Below are 23,889 nucleotides of genomic sequence, written 5' to 3'. Positions count from 1 at the left end.
CAGCATGCAACGCTCTGGGCTGCGGCGGTGTATTCTGGGGCCACTGTGTCTGCCGTCTGCAGCTTTGTCTGGATTTGTCTTTATTAAGGAATGAATGTGTACAAAATACAAACTGTGGAATTTCGCAGTACAAACAGCATAAAATCGGAACGTGTAAGTGTAGAATTGGAAATTAAAAGTCTCGAAGTAACAGAGATGGGGACAGGGATCAAAAAAGACAAAATTCAAAAGTAAGGCAATAAGATAAAGGACATGAGACCTGAAATCAATAGATCAAGTAAAGTCCTAATCCTCATTTTACATAGTAGTAACAAAGGCTCAGAGAGGAGGAGTGGATTACCTATGTCGCATATAGTACATATATGCAGATACCGTCATGCACTTCTTTTTTTTTTTAATCCCCACAACCATATAAGGTAGGTGATCCTCTATTATCCTTATTTTACAGGATTTAAAAGCTGGGTAACTTGCCCTAGTGAGGCTTCAATTGGTACTTCGATAATCTAAGTCCAGAGCCCATGTCCTTCCTGTAGATTCCACTGTCTCTCAGTTACATTTGTAACTAGATTCTGGTGTATACCTACTGTTCATCTAATGCCCTTTCGACACCAACACAAATTAACTATGATGTTTAATTCTGATAAAAGGTGCTTCGAAAAAAAGTGGGAATGGAATCACATTATATGTACCGTCTCCCAAATCGCCTGTACATACTGTATGTTCACTCATGGTCCCTAGAGCACACTTTAGTATTTTATTTCTAGTCAATGAGTTAAGTCAGGAACATTGAGAACCTGCTATTAACTAAGTGTCCTGGGCACTGATAACATAGGAGAAATAAAGATACAATTCAGCCCTCAAGGATTCAAATTATTTGGTCTATTGATTAGTAAACAATTATAATACCATGTGATAATTGTTGTCTATCTTGGCCTTTTATTACAAGATCACAAACATTTTGGAAACAAGAATGCCATCTATTTCTTTCTAGTCAAATCCCCGAGGTAGTGTTGGGCAGATAGTAGATACTGAATAAGCACACCTTACTAGTCATTTCCATTCAATTTTTTAAAATCATTTATGGGAGACTGATTTGAGTAATAATAAAACTCTGGTTTCCTGCACAGCCAGCTCTACATGAATTACTCTTTCTCTATTGCCATTTGCCTGTCTTGATGAATTGGCTCTGTCTAGGCAGTGGACAAGGTGAACCCCTTGGGCGGTTACAAATTTGGGGGCTTGTCTGGGATTGCCTTTGTGGCTACCTGCTCGTGGTTCAGTGGCCCCCCTCCAGCAATGGATCCAGAAGCCTGCCCAAGCGGCCACCCAGTTCTCTTGGACTGGGGGCTGACTCTGGTACTCTCTCTACTGGCGGGGTGCTGCCAACCCAGTGTGCATGGATTTAATTGCAATGGAGAAATAGCCCTGGGGAGACGTCCCTTAACTGTAACCCTATCACAGGGTGTCTGTCTGTAGCCCCATTGCAGGGCGGGGTGTCTGGATTGGTGAGTATCCTAGGTGCTGCCAACGCCTCCTTTCTCCCAACTGGTTCTGTAGCCCTATGGTGAGGTGTCTGTAGCCCCATTGCAGGGTGTCTGTTCGGCTCCTGGGGGGTCTCATTTGGCTCTTTCTAACTAGTAGGAAGAGTCCAGGTTTGGGAGACTTCTCCTCAATCAGGAAGATTTCAAGGAGGTTTCTCAGAAGGAGAATAGGAGGATAGTTTGGAAGGGATACTCCTGGAGTTCTTGGTTAGGGATCTGATTGGGAACGCCTTCTGTCCTCTCGTCTTTGTGTGCGTTTGTATATGTGGAAGGGATCTCAGAAGAGGTTGCTGATGGAAGTCCAGCAGACCTAACTCAAAACCCTCCTTATTTGTCTGGTCACATTTGATGAGCCCTACAGAAGGCTCAACAGGCCTGTCTCGGGGTGACTATCTGCTCTTCGTCTTGCCCAGAGACCCCATTGTGAATTACCATTGGGAGGTCATCCCTCCCCACCTGGAGTGGATCAAAGACAACAGGGAGCAACAGGAAAAAGTTTTTGAGCTTTGCCAGGCTGATATTGGGTGCTGAACGAGGTGGCTAATGTGTGTTTTGTTATGTGTGTTTTGCTGGGATGGAAAATGTTAATTCGGTTCCCCATGCAGCCCGCTGGGCAGCATCTTGCAAATTAAGAATCTCGTCTATGTTTCCATAAAACAGTAAAGGGTGATTTTCTCTTGCAAAGTGGCTTGAACCCCACAGCTATAGCACAAGCAAGCAGGGTCATCAAAAGCCACTCCATTCTTCTGGAAACCGCAGAGAAAGGGAACCCGGAAATCTGGTATGCCGGCACAGAGGGTATGAAATTCTTACCGGACCGGTTTGTGGTCTCTCTCTCTCTTTCTCAGTAAATAGTAAACTGTTTGCCTCCTCTGCAAGGGTTTGATGAATAGAAAAAAGGATTTGTGAGACTAGTCTTAGGCTGTAGCAAATCTGGTGTAGTTTTGTGCTAAGAATTTGTCTTTCTGTGTTCTGTAGTGGATAGATGGTGTCACAGGATAGAACGTGGGTTTAGGACTCCTATAAGCCTGCTTTTCAAGCCGGCTTGGCAGGCTGGTCAGTTACAAACTTTGCTACAGGTCTCTGAAGCCAATACTGTATGAAATTTCTCTGTCTTGTTTTGTGTCCTGAAGAGCTTAACTTTGTGACCATGTGGAGATACTTTCTCTTGGTTTCCACCATCTAGAAGACAGGAATTTGGGGATTTTTAGGTTAGCCCTAAGAATTTTCTTGAGCAGTTAAAAGCCTTTGCAAGCTTGAAACTGGCTTCTGTAGGCTCCTTCTGGGAAGCACAATAGAAACTGCTCAATACTGTATAACTCAGTAGCTAAGGTTTTGCCTCTTGACAGTGGGGGTCTGGGTTCTATTCCTGGCTTCCGGAATGATTCCCTTCTGGTGTTTTATTTATGTAACTTTGCCATTTATTGAGGTTCCCGCCTCCCCCCGCCCCCATGAATAGCTTCTGATTTCCTGTCTTGAATTTTCCTTTCTCTAAACTACCCTGGGGGAGATTCTAAATCTTGTAGAAAAAAAAACTGCTTACCATCTCTTTGAGATACCTGTGTGTCCATGGTTATAACCTTAGTTAAAACTTAATTTCAGGTGGGAAGTTACCTGTGGTAGAATTCAAAAGCCAAAAATTTTGGCCGCTTGGCGTGGCTAAAGTTGGGTATAAAATTTTTAAGGGTTTTTTTTTTTTTTAAAGAGCGCTATGGTTAAAAGTCAGCTTAATTAAAAGTGGATAAACAAGCTGTAGGTATATTTAAAAGGCCTTTATGTTTCTCTCTTCTTGGATCTTGTTTTTCTGGAAAAAGATCATTTTTCTGGAAAAAGGTCTTTTTTTCCTTCTCAGTCAACTGAATTACTTTCCTCCACTTTTTTGTTTTGCCTATCTTAATGTACACATGAGAGGCCCTGAGATAGCTTCTGGTAGCCTGGGACTCCTTGGGAAAAACAGGAGGCACCACAGACCCTGTTTTGGAAAAAAGCTCTGTTTTCCGCATGAAACCCCAAGAATTAAAAGCAGACAGATCCCTCTCAAAATCCAAGGCTCTGTTCTGTTTTGCATTGTGTTATCTGACGGTTTTGAGTTTTAGGGGCATCAGAAATTACTTCTCATTCTGAGAGAGCTTTGGTGTATAACAACTAGGTAGGAAATATACTTTAGGAGTTGGCTAATAGTAGTTATGGAGGCATACCTGGCTCTTCGCACACTTGGATCAGAGAAGCATGCTTTGGCCACCTGGAAGACATGGAAACACCCCCCCGCCCCCCAACAGAGAGGTGAGAATCCCATGGGGGATGGTCTAATTACAAATGGACTGACTGGCTTTGGGTTGCGTTGCAGTGAAATGCACAGTTGGTAAAAGCACTGCACTGTCTTCTCTCGAAGTATTTCCCTCCTCTTGGGATCCAGGATCCAGTGTAAAGCGGCACCCTTAATTTTAAGAATCCGTCTTTGCCTTCAGCTGCTTATTTGGCCCTAGAAACACAAGCTTTCCTAGCCCTGTTCCTCCAGGGGCTCCACCCTGAAGCCAGTAATCCAATTAAGAAACTGGCAAACAAAAAATCTTACAGGTGCTGAATCTTCTCTCTGGCGTGTGATGTTTATATATAAAAGAGCTCTGATTAATTGCCTTAGAAAAATGAGCGCTTACATCACATATTTTGTCAGAAAAATAGAAATTTTAATGCCTTTTTATTCACATGACTTTAGTAATCTTTTGGAAATAAAGACAGTTTTAAAGATTATTGGTAAAATAAAATGTCATGAAAATACAGACATTTGGTCTAAATTAAGATCAGATATCAGATTTGCTAAATGCTTTAAAGTCAAACTGTTCCTTTGACTTTTGAAAATCATTTGATTTACCTACTTTGGAGCATTAGGCTATAGATAAGGCCTGGGGACACATGGACAGCCATGCCCCTAGTTATGCTGAAAACAGTCAGGCCTTATCTTCACTTCTGTCTGGTGTCCTAGGCTCCATCCCTAGTATTAACTCACTTACTTATCCGGTTTTTCACTAAAATGAAAGTTGCTAAGAATTAACACTGTAACATGAAATTGAGATTACTGGAGAAACAGTTTTACATACAAGGTGTGTAAGGAAGGTGTTTTTTGGTAAAAGATTGTAAGAAGGCATAGGAATATGGCTTTTGTTAAAGGGAATGTAATTTTGTCTAGTTCAGAGGCTTTTAAAGATTGTCTTACCCTAAAACAGTAACGGAACAAAACTGAAGGTTTAAGCAAAGTGAAAAAGGTTTGTAAAGGGTGAATCTAAAAAAAATTCTGTGGGTATAAACCAGTTGGCTGAGAGCTGAAAGAAATTATTTAGCTTTTTTCTGTAGGTTAAAACATTAAAATCATACTGATGTGGGGCCAGAATCTGGGCCCCTGTGTCCAAATAACAGGGTTTTCTTAGAAAACTGATCTGCTGTTTGATGGAAAATTGTAAAGGGTTCTATAAAGTTTATGAAAATCTTACCTTATGGTCAAAGTAATTAAAACTGGATATATAAAACTTTATTTAAAAAACTAGCTTTAACATTAAAGATGCACATGAAATTTGGTTTTCTCTTTTGAAGATGATTTTTATGTAATGTTAAAAGATAATGAAAGGGTTTTGTTTTTTCCTTTGGATAAGTGGCAGGGGAAAAAAAGGAGGAGAGAGAGAAGAGACAGATTCAGTTGGCCTCATGCTATCTTCATTGGATCTTCTTTGGAAAGGTAAGTCATCTGTATCACAGTAAAGGTTTTTCTTTTTCTTTAAATTGTTTTGGAGTTATCATTTTGGCCAAATGAATGACTTATGGTGACCTGGGATTCTATTTTGTGATATCCAGTGTTTTAAACCTTTGATATTTGACAGACTTTCCAAAATCAAATTATAAATTATGTCTCTTTCTAACTTAGTATTTTAGATATTAAGTCCTCTAAAGTCCAAAAATGACATTTGGCTTATTTGGTACAAAAATCATACAGGAAGCATTGTCAAATATAAAATGGTGTTCAGCTTTCTTTGGTCTATATTTGTGTAAATGTGTTATTGGTATATGTTCCAAAATTATGTAAAACTGCTATAATTCTAATATGACTTAGGATATGTTAGCAGTAATAATTATAATTATTATGTTAAATGACTGTCTGCCACAGAGGTAAATGTCTTTGTCAATTGTGCCTTTAACAGTGGCTGCCCTAAAATGTTTTTGTCATCCACAGACAACTGTTGTCTCACTTTGGTCCTCTTTAAAAGATGATTTTATAATCGGCTAGAAAATTTAACAGGTGCTCTTAAATGCAGGTTTCTGATTAATAACTCTGGGAGACTGTGACATTAGAATAGAAAAAACCTTTCAAATAGAAGAGGGAATGGCGTTTGGTTTTCTTTGGGACTGTATTTGTATAAATATGTTATTGGTATGTGTTCCAAAATTATGGGAAATTTCTATGATGTTATAATTCAGTGTACATTATTAATTATTATAATGGTTATGTAAAATTGTTGTATGCCACAGAAGTAACCAAAATTCCTAGTCAATTGTAGCTTTAATAGTGGGTGTAGGCTTTCACCATCCACAGACATTTTGTCTTGCTTTGGTCCTTTTCAAAAGGCAGTTTATATGTCAGATATAGGACTCTGAGTGCAGGTCTCAGATAACTTTAAAAATTGTGCTATTGGAATGGAGGAAAAAAACCAAACTTCTAGGACTCTCATGGAGAGCTAATGTGTTAAACATTGCTAAACCTTTTGTTTTCAGAGTCGAGAGAACTTATTTCTTTAGAGCTATTTGCAGCTTCTAACAAGTGAGTAAAATATACTCCTGTGAACAAAATTTAGAGCATATTTGTTCCTCTCTACCTGATTTCTCCAGAATTTGGAAACTATTTGTGAATATTCTCAATTTATGGCAGTATAGTTAATTGCATAAGTGCAGTAAGAATCTGTTTTCTTTTGTAACAGAACACAATTGGAGAAATTGGTTATTTTACCAAGGCTTTGACTGGAATGGCATGCTTCCTTTAAAGAATCAAAGTTCACTTATAGAGCCAATTAAAGCCCATCGGGGAATCTGGCCTCATACCTTGTCCACACAGAGTCCCTGTGCAAGGTACCTGACCTGTGGTAAGTAAAGAATGTCACTTTTTAACAGGCCCAGGAACTCCAAGTTATCTTGGGACTTCAAGAGGAAAGGAATTTTCAAATACCAACTCATAGGTATTTGAGGCTGGGCTCAGCTTTTTTTTTTTTTTTTTTCTTTTTTTTTGAGACAGAGTCTAGTTCTGTCGCCAGGCTGGAGTTCGGTGGCTCAGTCTCGGCTCACTGCAACCTCCGCCTCCCAGGTTCAAACAATTCTCCTGCCTCAGCCTCCTGAGTAGCTGGGATTACAGGCATGCATCACCATGCCCAGCTAATTTTTGTATTCTTAGTAAAGATGGGGTTTCACCTTGTTGGCCAGGACAGGCTTGATCTCCTGACCTCGTGATCCACCCACTTCAGTCTCCCAGAGTGCTGGGATTACAGGCATGAGCCACCGCGCCCAGCCTGGGCTTGGCTTTTAAAAAGTCTTAGCTGAGATCCTTCATGGAACAGAGTTCTATCAGAGCCAGTGAAAAAAGCCTAAGTGAAAAATAATTATTCTTGCTGTACTTTATGCAAATAATCAGGCCAAGTACAGTAAGACTAAAGTTTATTTTGTAAACAAATCAGTTCTATCATGGTTTGTTTTGAATAAAAATGGGGACTGGAGAGAGAAAAATTATGCTTCAAAAGAAAAACTATAGTATACAGTTGTTAGCTGGTCTTGAGGTTTTCTTGTGCAGTTTAGACTACACACTAAATTATTTGTGGGTTAGAAGTCCCCAGACTAATGCTTTCAAATCTTTACTTTTAAAATTGGGAATTGTACTCCTCAAACTAGGACTCATTATTTACCTTATAGCAGGCTGTTCACTTAAACACTGTAGTAAAACTATAGATGAGAGTACTAATGTGTTTGCCATGCAACTCTTGGAAACTCAACCAGGCCTGCATGAGTTGCTCAGACAGTTGCAAAGCAATTCCACTCTTCTCACCTTGGGGTTCACTCCCATTCCTATTACCTCCCCTGTCAGCAGGAAGAAGCCAGAGCTATCAACGGCCTTCTCCCATCTTCATAGCCTACCCAAAGGGAAGGATTGAAACCATCTTTGCAAAATTATGATTGAGACAGTGAAGGAGATCTAACTGAACGGATTGCATCTTGCTTCTAACCTCAAAGCTGTCCTTGTTCATTCCTGGGCATAAGCTGAACTAACTTTGGGAGAAACTTAGTTTATAGTTTACACAAAGACGGTAACAACCCTTTCCCAAAGCAGACCTCCTTCTTGCCTGGAGACTAGATTGCCTTTGTAGGACTAACATTAACCACAAGATTTGAAATCAGGTTTAGGAGTCATGCAGCTGGAGGATACAAGATTCTGACTTGCCCTAAACCGCTCCTAAGATCGGTGCTCGAGAGATTTTGCAGACCCTGCACTTGATGGATCAGCGGGCACCACCCAGATCAGTAAACTGGCTCATCTGATCTTGTGGCCCCACCCAGGAAGTGACTCAGCACAAGAAGACAGCTTCTACTCCCTATGATTTCATCCCTGACCAATCAGCACTCCTGGCTCACTGGCTTCCGCCAACCCACCAAGTTATCCTTAAAAACTGTGCTCCCCAATTGCTTGGGGAGACTGATTTGAGTAATAATAAAACTCCAGTCTCCTGCAATAAATAAATTAATTAATTAAACGAAAATCATTTATGCTGTGCCTGGCCAGGTCTGGTGGCTCACGCCTGTAATCCCAGCACTTTGGGAGGCTGAGGCGGGTGGATCACTTGAGGCCAGGAGTTGGAGACCAGCCTGGGCAAGATGGTGAAACCCCGTCTCTACTCAAAATACAAAAATTAGCAGGGCCTTGTGGCGCACGCCTGTAATCCCAGCTACTCTGGAGGCTGAAGCAGGAGAATCGCTTGAACGTGGGAGGCGGAGGTTGCAGTGAGCCGAGCCAGATCGCGCCACTGCACTCCAGCCTGGGGGACAGAGTGTGACTCTCTCAAAAACAAAGAACAACAAAAATCACTTATGGCGTGCCTGCTCCCTGGAAAGCACTGCCAGATATGTATTTGCTATTGCAGTGTCTATACGCAGTCACATGAAGATTTGGGCTAAAAGACACACTATCTTAAAAGTTTCACATTCTTTCTGGCAAATTGGATTTTTCTTTTTCTTTCCTTCCTTCCTTCCTTCCTTTTTCTTTTAATTGGCAACTCAGATTTTTCGAAGTGTTTTTGCCATCTCACTGCTGGAAAGCCTGGTTCTGCCTTTCCTAAAATCTGGTGTGCAGGTGCGCACTCCGGCTACTTTCAGGCCTCTAGGGAGCCCAGGTAGCGGCGCGCACGCGCACGCGCACACTTCTCCCTCGCTGGTCTTCAGGCCCGGCCCGCCCTGTCCAGAGGCGCCGGGACCCAAGCGCCTGCAGCCGCCCGCCGGGCCGACGTCCCACGGGAATGCGCGAGGCCTGGACGGGAGTGGCCGAGGCGGTTGGGCGGAGGCGGAGCAGGCGCCATGTCAGCCCGGGAAGTGGCCGTGCTGCTGTTGTGGCTGAGCTGCTGTGGCTCCGCCCTTTGGAGGTAGAGAGACGCCAGTCGCAGGCGAGCGACTAGGCGGGGATGACCCCAGGCGGGGCAGGCGGGAGGGTCCTGCTCTCCACCCCATGCGCCCCCGGACCGCTCGCCCTGGCCGACCACTGCCTCGTCTCCTGGCTCCCCAACACCAGCCCGTGCCCCACCGCTCCCACCCGAGAGTTTTCCATGAGCGAGAGGACGCAGTTAGCACTTTGCTACCCTGCTCCAGCTCCTGCAGTAAGGTCGCGGTACCTTCATGCTGCTGTCCTCAGAACATCTGAGCCCCAGTGAGATCTTACTTTTTTGTTTGTTTAGGGCGGGGGTTGTCTGTTTGTTTTAGAGACGGCCTCTTGCTCCGTTGCCCAGGCTGCAATGCAGTGGCGCCATCATAGCTCCCTGAAGCCTGAAACTCCTGGGCCCAAGCGCTCCTCGCACCTCGGCCACCTAAATAGCTGTGGCCACCACGCTTGGCTAAATCTAAAAAAAAAAAAAAATGGTAGAGACAGGGTCTCACAATATTGCCCAGGCTGGTCTCGAACTCCTGGCCTTAAGTGATCCTCCTGCCGGGGCCTCCCAAAGTGCTGTAATTACAGACTATGAGCTCTGAGCCATGAGCTATCGCGCCCCGGCCCCTGTGAATTCTTACATTCCTCTCACCTTGTGCAGCCTTCTTTTGCCAGAGGAGAGGATCATTGTGGTCCAAGAGTGAGATAACAGTGCCCTTTTCATTAAAAAATAGCACATGTCCATCTGCACACCCCACACACCTATGGGCCTCTTAGATCTGTTTCCAACAAGAATACATTAAATATTAGACATAATTAATAAAGCAAGGATGAAAAGGTATTGTCATTGTTATCTGGGACTAAATTAATAAATTAAACGTGACTCTTTGAGCTACTGTTCTCTCCCTAGCCTATCCTCAGCCCCAGTAGGAGTGAGAAGCTGTTGAGGGAGCAGGTGAAGAGAAAAGGCCTGCCAGGAAAGGTCATTTCATCCTTTCACTACCAGATCTTATTAAATTACATAATTTAACTTTGTAAATTAAAGTACAAAATTTGCCACTTTTATTTTTCTCTGTGTATTGAAAGGGGTCTTAGATTCATAAGAAGTGTGAGGTGGTTCACACTTCAAAACAAGCCTTTGATGACAATAGATTTCATTTTTATTTATAGGTATATGTAAAATACATGACCTTTTTTTTAATTCGATCTGTATATATGGAAAATGTGTTTCATTATAAAGGTGACTGATTTCCGTTAAACATAAGAATTCAGAGTGCTATTAAGGCTTGTATAATTCTGATAAGGGAATTGCATAATGATATCCTAGCAACTCTTCCTCTACATACAGAAAAAAGGCCTCTGATTTAAAACTTTAGGGATGGAGCAATTCCAGTTGCAATTAGGTATGCAATGTAGACATGGAATAGATTCTTGAAGCAAATGGAAGGCGAAGGAATTGTAGGGTGGTGATTTATGATAGTCACCAGCTACATGTGCCTTTTGAGTATTTGAAATATAGCCCAAATTGAGATGTGGTGTAAGTGTAATGTACACACCAGATTTCAAAGACTTAGTCTGAAAAAAGAATGTAAAGTATCTCAGTAATAATTATTTTATACTGATTACATGTTGAATAAAACTTAAAATTAATTTTAAGTTTAATTTGTTTAGTTTTAATTAAAAGCTAAAAATTATTAAAATTAATTTCACCCATTTCTTCTTGTGCTTTTAAAGTAGCTACTTGAACATTTTTAATTAATAGGAGGTGGCTTGTATTATATTGGACAGTGCTCTGTTAGATGAATCAGATAGGAATTAAGAACCCTCCATTGCGGCAACATGGCAAAACCCTGTCTTTACTAAAAAATACAAAAATTAGCTGGGCGTGGTGGCATGCGCCTGTAGTCCCAGCTATTCGGGAGGCTGAGGCGAGAGGATCACTTGAGCCTGGGAGGTCAAGGCTGCAGTAAGCCAAGATCACTGCACTGTACTCCAGAGCAAGACCCTGTCTCAAAAACAAAACAAAAGAGAAATACTGCGTTTTTAAAACTCCAATCTTTATTATTCTTATTTTAACTCTTTATAAGTGAAGGAGTTAAAGCCAGTGTTCTTCAAGAGTTTTCATCCTACAAAAAAAAAAAAAAAAAAAAACCAGGTAAAGAATATTAACTTCTCATCTTATTTTATTGTCTTTAGATACTGAGCAAACCCTAACACATCTAGAGATGTGGGTAGAGGTCACTGATAGCCCCAGTTTTAGCCCTGAGTTGCTGTCAAGGAAGGGAATGAGGCAGAAAGGTGACGCTCCTGGCAGCCCAGCTATGCCCTGACCATGTAGAGAATCCTTATATTTGAAGAATAAATTAGTTTTAATATTCATACTTGGCCTCTTCCTCCACAGGTATTCCAGTAACAGCCCAAACTATCGCATTTTTAGTACCAGAAGTACTGTAAGTGTTGAATTTTTAATAAACTATAGTTAAATATTAAATTTTTTGAACTTTAGAGCAGAGAGCAGAGTTAATCATATTGAGTTTTACAGTCATTGTCACTCTTCTGTTTCGTTTCTTTCATCCGGTGTATTACCCTAACATAGGTCCCCTCCTTAATCCATGTCCTTAAATTTGCGTGTAGCAAAAATAGTGTTGTTTTGAGTGTTTTCGTGATTCACTGTTCACAATGTGATGTTATTATATAGGTAGGATAACCATTCAGTATATTGCCTAAACCCATGAGAATGGGAGTGCTATTAATAATTATACAACAGGTATAAATTAGAACTGTCTAGACAAATCAGGATGTTATGGTCACCCAAACTATAGACCTCATTCTCTATATTACTTTTCTTATTCAACACGTTCTACTTCATTTCTTCTTATCTGCCTAATTACTGGTGTAAATCAATTATATTTTATATACCCCTATTGCTGGACATATAGCTTCCTACCATCACAAACAATACTGGAATGAGTGTCCTCTATAAGTCCTTTTATGTATCTGTGTATCTGTGCAATCATTTTCCTGCTATATGTAGCCAAATAGAGTTGCCTGGCCATGGGAAATACACTTAATTTAACAAAGTTCCGCAAGATTGTTTCCCGAATGGCAGTTACAATTTATATTCTCACTCAATGTACATCTTCACCAAAATTTGGTGTTATTAAATTTCCTATTTTTTTTTACCAATCTCATTATTATCCAGTGATAGCTATTGCTGTTGTTATTTTCAGTTGCTTTGATGACTAGTGATTTTGAGCATCTCTTCGCATATTATGTAGGCTTCTCCTTCTATTACCTGTTCATACCCTTTGCCTATTTTTCATTTAATTTTCTGCCTTTTTCTTACTCATTAACACAGTGCTATCTACATTGCATTGTAAAAATTAATCAAATGTTGGTTTCAAAGGTTCAGTTATCTCAAGTTTCTGTTAACTTTGTTCATGGATACTTTACTGAAAAAAAAAAAAAGCTGAATTTTGATGAGCCAAATCTCTCCCCTCCTTTGCCTTATGATTTAAACTTTTGGAGGTTCCTTTTTTTTTTTTTTTTTTTTTTTGGAGACAGAGTCTCACTCTGTCACCCAGGCTGGAGTGCAGTGGTGCAATCTTGACTCACTGTAACCTCTGCCTCCCGGGTTCAAGCGATTCTTCTGCCTCAGCCTCCTGAGTAGCTAGGACTACAGGTGCACACTACCATGCCCGGCTAATTTTTGTACTTGTAGTAGAGACGGGATTTCACCATATTGGCCAGGCTGGTCTTGAACTCCTGACCTCGTGATCCACCAGCCTCGGCCTCCCAAAGTGCTGGGATTACAGGCCTGAGCCACCGCGCCTGTCCAGGGCTCTTATTTAATAAAAATATTTGCTTACCCTGAACTGAAATGTTTTTATAATTTTAGTTTATATTTCTTATATTTTTACCTTTAAAATATAGGTCATAAATCCATCTAGAGTCTGCCTTGTATATAGTACAATAGGCATTCACATTACTTTTTTCACATAATGAACCAGAATCTATTAAACAACTCACTGTTCCCCTATTACCTTTCTCATGTCACCTTTGTTCCATATGTAGATGAGTTGTTTGTGAACTTTCTTATTTGTCCTGGTGCCAATTCTACACTCTCTTAACTGCTATAGCTTTCTGATGAGTCTTCGGATCTGGTCCTGTGAACATCCAGTTTGTTCTTCCACAAGACTACTTTGGCTATTTGCGTTTTTATATAAATTTTAGAATAAGGCTGTTAGTTTTCACAAGCAAAAATCTGCTGAGATTTTGATTGGGATTGCACTTGGGGAGAACTGACATTGTTATCATAGTAACTGGTATCATTATGATATTGAATCTTCCAATTCATGAAGAATAATGTAGCCCTCCAGAGTTGATCTCATTATCTTCTTCCTAACTTTAGTAGATTTCTTCCAACGTCTCCCAATTAAACAGATGCTCCCTTTTGGGCAGAGAGAGATACATTTCATTCAATTAACTAAGTATTCATTGGTTCCTAATTTATTGAATATGGTAAAAATAGTCGCTATAAGTGATATTTATAGTGAATTGTGAAATGCCTTTTCACAGTCTACAGAAAAAAGTTTTATGAGTTTTCTCAGACTTGTTATCATAGTGAATCATATTAATATATTCATTTTTATTGTATCATCCTTGGATTTTGGAAAAACCCCACACGGTACCAATGTAGTATTTCAATATGCTCTCAGGGACTATTGTTAATATTTTATATAAGATTCTTTTATCAATATTCATACATGAGTTTGCTCCACAGCAGTTATCTCAGTGGGGATGCCACTGAAATTTTAAGCAGGAAAAGTTTTCATTGTATGGAACTATCCTTTGCTTTGCAGAACAACTTGCTTCCCTGGTTCCCAAACACTAAGTAGCAGTGACAATCCTCAGGGATTGTGTAACCTGAGATACTCTTCCATATTTCCAGATGCCCTCTAAGGCAGGCAGAATCCAGCCAGTACACACTTGGATAGCATGCTGCCTGGTATTCGCTTGGAACTGTCAGTGTCTGTGCTGTACAACTTGTTAAACACTTGTCATATTATCCCTGTCTTTAAGGGAGCGTGTAGCAGTCAGGGGTCAGAGGACAGCAGTAACCACTCTAGATATTTCAAGCAGAAATTTATTTGCTACAGGAAATTAGGTGCTCACCAAACTGTTGGGAGGGCTAGGAAAGCAAGGGTCTTAGAAACCCCCACTAATTTTTAGGTTTATCAATAGTCAAAAAGTTGCTGTTGCCACCAGAGATCAGGACCTGGAGGAAATAGGTGCCCATGTCACAAGTCTCTCCCAGTACCTAATGAGGGATGGTGCTCAATGGAAAGATGGGACAGAGGCCTTCCCCAAAACCACCTATCTTTGAAGCCTGGACTTTTGGTACCACTGCCTGAGGAAGAAGAATGGCTTCCTCTTTTTTATAAGTTCCAGTCCACATCTGATTTTCAATCATTCAGAACCCTTGAGGGTTCCTGGTTTCCAGCTCCTGCAATCTAGGGATAGCCTAGAGTTACGCAGGAATGAATGATCATGGCTGAGAATACAATACACAACAATCAATTCCTAGCACTGTGTGGTATCACTCGTAAATTAGAATCAGGAGTCTTTAGTTAATTTTTACTAAATAATTCAACAATTTCTGTTGTGTTTTCTATCAGTGTTGTGCTCCCTTTATAAATAAATAAATATTTATAATTTGAACCAGGCCCAGATGGTTTTGTATGGGAATTCTACCAAATCTTTAAGAAGCACATCATTTCAGTATTGTTTAAATTTTTCTAAAGTATAAAAAAGAAAGGAGGAAAAGACCTAAGGGGATATTTCACAAAAAAGGATGTACAAATGACCAGCAAACTTATGAAAAATTAGTGAAGTGTGAATTAAAATTACAGGGAGATGTAATTACAAACCAATCAGAATGCCTAAAATTAAAAAGACTGAAGATAACAAGGGGTGGTAAGAATGTAAAGCAACAGGAACTCTAATACACCACTAGAAGGAATGCAGGTTGGTATAACCACTTTGAAAACCTGTTTGCTATTATCCAATAGTGTTGAATATATACGTATCCTGTGACACACTAGTTTGACTCCTAGGTATACATCCAGCACCAGAAGACCTATGTAGGAATGGTTACGACAGCATTATTCCTAAGAACTCCAAACTAGAAACAACCCAGTAGCATGTCAATCAGTAGTATAGAGGGATAAATGCATTTCTGTGTATTCACATAGTAGGATTCTATATGGCAAATGAAAATAAGTGCATTGTGTCTACATGTCAACACAAAACAATATGGATGAATCTCACGGTACTGTGTGAAAGTAGCCATACAGAAAAGAACACATTCTATATAAACTTTATAATATTCCAAACCAGGCAAGAGGAATCTATGTAATATATATTTTCTTTTACAATTGTGTTTTAAAATTTATTGCTATTCATTTCTTTATAATCTTTGCTTACCATTTCAATCTCTATTTTTAGCTATTTTATGTCTCTAATAGAGTTTATTTGGGCACTTTATCTTCCTTTCCTGGACAGTTTTGCCATGTATTGGACCATTTTATTGTTTTTTTTTTCTTTTTTCTTTGAGACAAAGTCTCGCTGTGTCACCCAGGCTGGAGTGCAGCGTGCGATCTTGGCTCACTGCAACCTCTGCCTCCCGGGTTCAAGCGATTCTTCTGCCTCGGCCTCCTGAGAAGCTGGGACTACAGGTGTGTGCCACCACGCCCGGCTAATTTTTTGTATTTTTAGTAAAGACGGGGTTTCACCATGTTAGCCAGGATGGTCTCAATCTCCTAACCTCATGATCTGCCCACCTTGGCCTCCCAAAGTGCTGGGATTACAGGCGTGAACCACCGCACCCAGCCTTATTGGTCTTTTTAAGAATCATCTTTTTAATCTCGATTTTCCATTATTATTTTTATGTAAGTGGCAGAAATGGTCCATCTTTAATTCATAAATGACTGCCAAAACAGTTATGTCATTTTAGAAATGCAAATTGGACCCTAGAGTTTGATTATCAGCAAGAAAGGTAGATAAAGGGCAAGTGAGTAATATTACAAAACCAATGATATTGCAGCTTCCTTGAAAGTGATATTAAGAGAAAGGAAGGGGCCTAGTGTTGTGGCTTATGCCTGTAATCCCAGCACTTTGGGAGGCCAAGGCAGGTGGATCACTTGAGCCCAGGAGTTTGAGACTAGCCTGGGCAACATGGCCAGACCCCGTCTCTACAAATAATAATAAAATATTAGGGCATGGTGGTGCATGCCTATAGTCCCAGCTACTTGGGCGGCTGAGGTGGGAGAATTGCTTGAGCCTGGCAGGGAGAGGCTGCAGTGAGCTATGATCATGCCACTGCACTCCAGCCTGGGTGACACAATGAGACCCTGTTTCAGAGAGACAGAGAAAGGAAATATTGAATGTACAGAAGACCAGAGATTTTCCATGACTCTTCTTGATGAAAAGCATGTCTAAAAAATCCTTCTCTACTCTGTGTAAATTGAAACAGTGCATCAGTTTTCTGTTTAAATAATACCAAGTCACTTAAACATGAAGTTGGTAAGCATAGTGGGAACTTTCTGCAGGGACTTGACTACATTTAAGTTAATCATTGGGGAGGTTTATATGTAAGCTTGGTAATTTCCACAGAATTTGTTCTCTGTTTTGAACTTACATCTTTGAAACTTTTATTAGTAAAACATTTAAATATACATAAAATATATAAATTAGTATAATTTAGACATACATAAAAGTATGGAGATTAAGTCCTTATATATCCATTACTCAGCTCCAGTATTACAGCTCATGGCCATTCTTGTTTCATTGACTTTATCACCCACTTTCTTCCCTTCTGAATTATTTTGAAACTATCCCAGACGTATCCTTTCATCCATACATATTTCAGTGTGTACCTTTAAATGATAAGACTCTTTTTAAAAATGACCAGAGCCAGGGCAATAATGCAAGAAAATGAACTAAAAGGCATCCACTTTGGAAAGGGGAAGATAAACTATTTCTATTTGCAGACGACATGATCCTTTATATAGGAAGCCCAAGGAATCTAACAAAAAACTATTAGAACTAATAAATTATCTTAACAATTTCTTATGGCAATTCATAGGAAATTGTAAATGGAAATTCAAGAGTACCAGAATAGACAAAACAGTCTTGAAACAGAAAAAGTGGAAGGACTCACAGTTCTTGACGTTTATACAACAATTGGTCATTTGAATACTAAGCTTACTACAAAGCTGCAGTAATTGAGACACTTTGGTACTGACGGATAGGAATATACATCAATGAGTTAGAATTGAGAGTTCAGAAATAAAACCTCATATTTACAGTCAGTTGATTTTTGATAATGATACCAAGAGAATTGAATGGAAAAAGAACGGTACTGAAACAACTAGATACCTACATGAAAAAAATGAATGTGGACCCCACCTCAGACCACACCCAAAATTATAACTCTGAATGGATCAAAGACCTAAATGTAAGAGCTAAAACTGTAAAACATATAGAAGAAAACATAAGGGAAAATCCGTGACCTTGGATTAGGTGATGGTTGCTCACAAGCACAAGCAACAAAAGAAAAAATAGATAAATTGGACATCATCAAAATTAAAGTCTTTTGTGCTTCTAAGGACATCATCAAGAAAGTGAAGACAATTCACAGGATGGGAGAGAAATTTTGTGATTCATGTATCTTATTATGGACTTGTTTTTAGATATATAAAGAACTACTATTGATATAATTTGGTAATAAAAATACAACCCAGTTTTTTAAATGGGCAAAGGATCTGAATTGTCATTTCTCCAAAGAAGATATCCAAATGGCCAATAAGCACATCCCCATCAGGGAAATGGAAATCAAAACCATAATAAGATACTACTTCACACCCGCTCAGATGTCTATAATCAAAAAGACAGATAATAACAAGTGTTCGTGGGGATGTAGAGAAATGGGAACTCTTATATTGCTGTCAAATGTCAAATGGTGCAGGCACTTTAGAAGACAGCCTGGTAGCTCTTCAAACAGTTAAACATAGTGTTACCAATATGTTCTGAAGATTGCACTTCCAGTTTTACATCCAAGAGAAATGAAAATATAATGTCCACACAAAAACTAGTACATGAATGTTCACAGAAGCATTATTCATAATAGCCCCCAAGTGCAAACGATGCAAATGTTCATCAACTAATGAAAGGATAAATAAAATGTAGTATGTTTTTATAATGGAACATTACTTGTCAATAAAAATGAATGAAGTACTTTTATGTGCTACAATATAGAAAAGCCTTGAAAACATTATGCTAAGTGCAAGAAACCTTTCACAAAGGACCACATGTTGTATGATTTCATTCACATGAAATATCCAGAATAGGCAAATGTATAGAGACAGAAAGTAAGTTAGTGCCTGCCTAGGGCTGGGAGATAGGGCTGGGGTGGTAACCTCCGAGGAGTGTGGCAGTTTTTTTGTGGGTGTTGAATATGTTCTAAAATCGATTACAGTAATAGTTGCAGAACGATATGAAGATACTAAAAACCATTGAATTGTACACTTTAAATGAATGAATTGTATGACGTGAATTATATCTCAAAGTTGTTTAAAAAACCATAACCGTAATACTAATTAGCACACCTAAAAATTAATAATCATTCCTTAATGTCATCAAATATCTAGTCAGTATTCAAATGACCAGTTGTCATATGAATGTCATTTTCTGTTTGTTTATGTAAATCAAGATCCAGATAAGGTTTATACATTATGATTATATATTTCTTTAGTTCCTTTTGTAAAAGGCAAATTAATTGAGGTAATTACATACAATGAAATGTACTCCTTTTAAGCATATAGTTTGATGACCTTTGGCAATGCATACAGTTGCGTTATCACCGTAATAATGAAGATATACAACATTTACCTCACCCCAAAAAGTTTCATCATGCCCTTTGCAGTCATGCTTTACCTTCCCCATCTCAGCCATTGGCAGCCACGAATCTATTTCCTGATCCTATAGTTTTGCATTTTCTAGATAGTCATAGAAATGAAACCATACTGTATATAGTCTTTTGGGGTCAGTTTTCTTTCACTTGGCTTAGTGCTTTCAGATTCATCCATAATGTTGCATATATGAGAACTTCATTCCTTTTTATTGCTGAGTATTCATTTGCATTCTTATGCCACCATTTGTCCATTCTCTTGTTGATGGCCATTTGGGTTATTTCCAACTTAGAGCTATTTCAGATGAAACTGCTGTGGACATTCATGTACATATGTGGGGACATATATTTTTATTTTGGTTAAATACCTAGGAATGGGATTACTGTGTTATAAGGCAATGATATGTTTATAGCAAATAAGAAACTACACAACAGTTTTCTTCTTTTTCTTTTCTTTTCTGAGACAGACTCTTACTCTGTTGCCTAGGGTGGTGTGTGTGGCACGATCATGGCTCACTGCAACCTCAAACTCCTGGACTGAAGTGATCCTTCCGCCTCAGCCTCCTGAGTAGCTGGGACTGCAGGCATGCACCACCACACCCAGCTAATTTTATTTTATTTTTACTAGAGACAAGGTCTTACTATGTTGCCCTGGCTGGTCTCAAACTCCTGAGCTCAAGCAGTCCTCCCATCTCGGCCTCTGAAAGTGCTGGGATTACAGGCATGAGCCACTGCACCTGGCCCACGACTGTTGTTTGAAGTAGGTGCACCGTTTGCATTCCCACGAGCAGCAGAGGAGAGTTCTCATTGTTCTGCATCTTGAATACATTTTGGCTTGAATTCTACCTTATCTAATATCAGAGTCACAATTCCTGCTTTTATATTGATTTTTTTTGACAGGACCATTTTCCTGGTATACCTTTGCCCATGGCTTTTACAAAAAATTTTTAAGAGTTAACAGACTTTATTTTTAGAGCAGTTTTAGGTTCATAGAAAAATGGGCAAACAATATAGAGAGATCCCATAAAACCTCACCAGTTTGCCCTATTACTAACATCTTGCATTAGTGTGCTACATTTCTTACAATTGATGAGCCAATATTGATACATCATTATTAACTATAATCTGTAATTTACATTAGTGTTCACTCTTTGTGTTGTACATTCTGTGAGCATGGACAAATGTTTAATGACATGTTTCTACCATTATAGTATCACACCGAATAGTTTCACTGCCCTAAAAATTCTCTCTGCTCTGCCTTTTCAATCCTCCCCCTCCCCAGCCCCTTACAACACTGATCTTTTAACTGTCTCCATAGTTTTGCCTTTTCCAGAATGTCATTTAGTGGGAATCAAACGGTATGTAGCCTTTTCAGATTGGCTTCTTTCACTTAACAATACACATTTAAGTTTCCTCCATGCCTTTTCATGGCTTGATAGCTCGTTTCATTTTAGCACTGAGTAATACTCTATTGTCTGGATGTACCATAGTTTATCCATTCACCTAGTGAAAGATATCCCAGTTGCTTCCAGTGTGGGCAATTACAGATAAAGCTGCTGCAAACATTCATGGACAGGTTTTCGTGTGGACCCCATTTGGGTGAATACCGAAAGTGCAATTGCTAGATATATGGTAGGAGTATGTTTAGTTTTGTAAGAAATTGCCAAACTGTCCTCCAAGATGGCTGTACTGTTCTACATTGTCACCAGCAATGAATGACAGTGCTGTTGCTCCACATCTTCACCAGCATTTGGCGTTGTTAGTGTTTTGGATTTTTGCGATTCCAATAGGTGTGTTGTGGTATCTCGTTGCTTTAATTTGCAGTTCCCTAATGACATACGATGTGGAGAGTCTTTTCATATCTTTGTCACCTGTATATTATCTTTGGTGAGGTGCCTGTTCAGATCTTTTGCCCATTTTTAAAGATGGGTTTTCGTTTCCTTGTTGTTGAGTTTTAAGAGTTTTTTTGTGTATTCTGGATACCATCTTTTATCAGATATGAGTAACTTTGCAAATATTTTCTCCCAGTCTGTTGCTTGTCTTTTCATTCTCTTAACAGTGTCTTTTACAGAGCAGAAGTTTTTAATTTTAATGAAGTCCAATTTATCAACCTTTTTTTTTGATTTGTGCTTTTTGTGATGTATCTAAGAAGTTGTTGGCAAACCCAAAGTCACCGAGGTCTTCTCTCATTACTTTAGTCTTTCTGGGTCACTTTTTTCTTCTGGTATTTCTTTCGAACAGCATGTATTGGGTCTTGCTGTGTGAGTTAAGCCCATTCACATTTAATTATATAACATATCTTTGGTCTCAATTCTCATATTAGTTTATCTTAGGTGTGTTGTATTTACTGTTTCTTTCTCTGCTGGATTCTTTTCTTTAAAAAAATTATCTTTCTATATTTAGAAACGTTTGTATTTTTGTTTTAGTGGTTACCTTTGTGCTTATACCTTTCGAACATCTTTGGTGCCCTGCTCTTTTATTTACTCTTTTACTGCCTGGTTTCTTTCTCTTTTTTTGCTTTTTATTGTTTTTGAGATGGAGTCCCGCCCTGTCACCCAGACTGGATTGCAATGGCGTGATCTCGACTCACTGCAACCTCCGACTCCCAGGTTCAAGCAATTCTCTTGCCTGAGCCTCCTGAGTAGCTGGGATTACAGGCGCCCACCACCAAGCCTGGCTAATTTTTTTGTATTTTTAGTAGAGACGGGGTTTTTACCATGTTGGCCAGGGTGGTCTCGAACTTCTGATCTCATGATCTGCCCACCTCAGCTTCCAAAGTGCTGGGATTATAGGCGTGAGCCACCGCACTCAGTTTACTGCTTAACAACCAGGCAATGATCTTATTCTACTTTCCTTTTTCATTCTCTCCCATATTTTTTAGTCAATGATTTTATTCTATTTTCAATGATCTTCTTCTATGTTCATTCCAATTTTTCAATTTCATGTATTATTCTTTAATTATAGAATATTACTATATTCTATAATTGTTCTTTGATTATATTTGATCAAATATTTGATTATATTGTTTTTATTATCAAATATTTGATTATATTGTTCTTTGATTATATTTACTATTATTGCTCTGTTCCAAACATTTTGGTTTTCCTCTTCAGGATCTCTGGCTATATGTATATTGGATTTTCTGTGCCTATCTTTCATATTTGTTGCTTAGTCTTAAATCACTTAATCATTTTTTAATCCCTTCTTTTTTTTTTTTTTTTTTGGAGACAGGGTCTTGGTCTTGCTCTGTCATCCAGGCTAGAGTGAAATGATGCAGTCACGGTTCACTGCAGCCTTTAACTCCTGGACTCAAGCGATCCTCCCACCTCAGCCTCCCAAGTAGCTGGGACTACAGGTGTGTGCCACCACACCCAGCTAATTTTTTAATTTTTTATAGAGAGGGGTCTCCCTATGTTGCTCAGGCTGGTCTTGAACTCCTGGGCTTAAGTGAGTTTTATTATTGATTGTTGTCCAGTGTTTTTGGGGACTATCCTAATTGTTCTTTCTGTGTTTATTAGGAAATTTAAATAAATTTTTAAAACTACATCCCCAAAGCCCCTTCCCAATGCCCTTTCATTTGTTTTATAAATTTCTATTTTTTCTCTTTCTTATATCCTTCCTTTTATTTGGGGAGATTTTCTCTGTTGTCCTTTTATTATCATCTTACACTGAAAACAGAGTTTATTCACTTTCAAATTATCTTATCTAGAGACTTTTTTTTTTTCTGTCTCACTCTGTTGCCCAGGCTGGAGTGCAGTGGTATGATCTCAGCTCACTGCAACCTCCTTCTCCTGGGTTCAAGCGATTCTCCTGCCTCAGCCTCCTGAGTAGCTGAGATTACAGGTATGTGCCACCATGCCTGGGCAATTTTTGTATTTTTAGTAGAGACGGGGTTTCACTATGTTGGCCAGACTGGTCTTGAACTCCTGGCCTCAAGTGAGCTACCTGCCTTGGCCTCCCAAAGTGCTGGGATTACAGGTGTGAGCCACTGCACCTGGCCACAATTTTTTTTTTTGAGACGGAGTCTCACTCCGTCACCAGGCTAGAGTGCAGTAGCGCGATCTCAGCTCACTGCAATCTCTGACTCCCTGGCTGAAGCGATTCTCCTGCCTCAGCCTCCCGAGTAGCTGGGATTACAGGTGCGCACCACCACGCCTAGCTTATTTTTGTATTTTTAGTAGAGATGGGGTTTCACCATGTTGGCCAGGATGGTCTCGATCTCCTGACCTCGTGATCTGCCTGCCTCAGCCTCCCAAAGTGCTGGAATTACAGGCGTGAGCCACCACGCCCGGCCATACCACAAATTTTTATAATATTAAATGCTTTTACTGTTTATTCATAAACATTTTATACTTTATGACTTTTGCTTATGAATCATTTAGAAGTACAGTTTTTTGTTTGTTTTTTTAAAGACTCCAAATATCTTAGGATTTTTTTCTGGCTAACTTTATGAGAAATTCTAATTTTATTTCACTAATATCAAAGGGCATTGTATATGTGATAGTAATTCTTCAAGATTGGTTACAACTTTCCTTGTAAATGTGGTCAGTTTTGGTAATTGTTCTATGTGAGCTTGCAAATGATGTATATATTTTATATTGCTTAATTTTAGGGGCCGGGTACAGTGGCTTATGCCTGTAATCCCAGCACTTTGGGACGCTGAGGTAGGAGGACTGCTTGAGGCCACGAGTTTGAGACAAGCCTGGTCAACACAGTGA

The 23,889-nt window shown here is 39.4% G+C and overlaps 1 protein-coding gene across 2 annotated transcripts in view; it reads left to right on the top strand.

Moving 5' to 3' along the window:
* The first annotated feature begins 9,061 nt into the window (after positions 1-9,061).
* The window catches only part of CATSPERE (catsper channel auxiliary subunit epsilon), a 160,888-nt gene continuing 146,060 nt past the window's right edge, over positions 9,062-23,889 (top strand). For both annotated transcript variants that reach the window (XM_055095140.2, XM_055095109.2), the window contains exons 1-2: positions 9,062-9,483; positions 11,603-11,651. In XM_055095140.2, coding sequence (XP_054951115.1) covers positions 9,242-9,483; positions 11,603-11,651 — 291 coding nt within the window. In that variant the 5' untranslated portion in view covers positions 9,062-9,241. The remainder of the gene's footprint in view (positions 9,484-11,602; positions 11,652-23,889) is intronic.

Source organism: Pan paniscus, chromosome 1 (genome assembly GCF_029289425.2).
Source record: "Pan paniscus chromosome 1, NHGRI_mPanPan1-v2.0_pri, whole genome shotgun sequence".
NCBI classification, from domain to species: domain Eukaryota; kingdom Metazoa; phylum Chordata; class Mammalia; order Primates; family Hominidae; genus Pan; species Pan paniscus.
The sequence above is the reverse complement of the archived record's forward strand: the minus strand, read 5'-3'. Positions and strand labels throughout refer to the sequence as shown.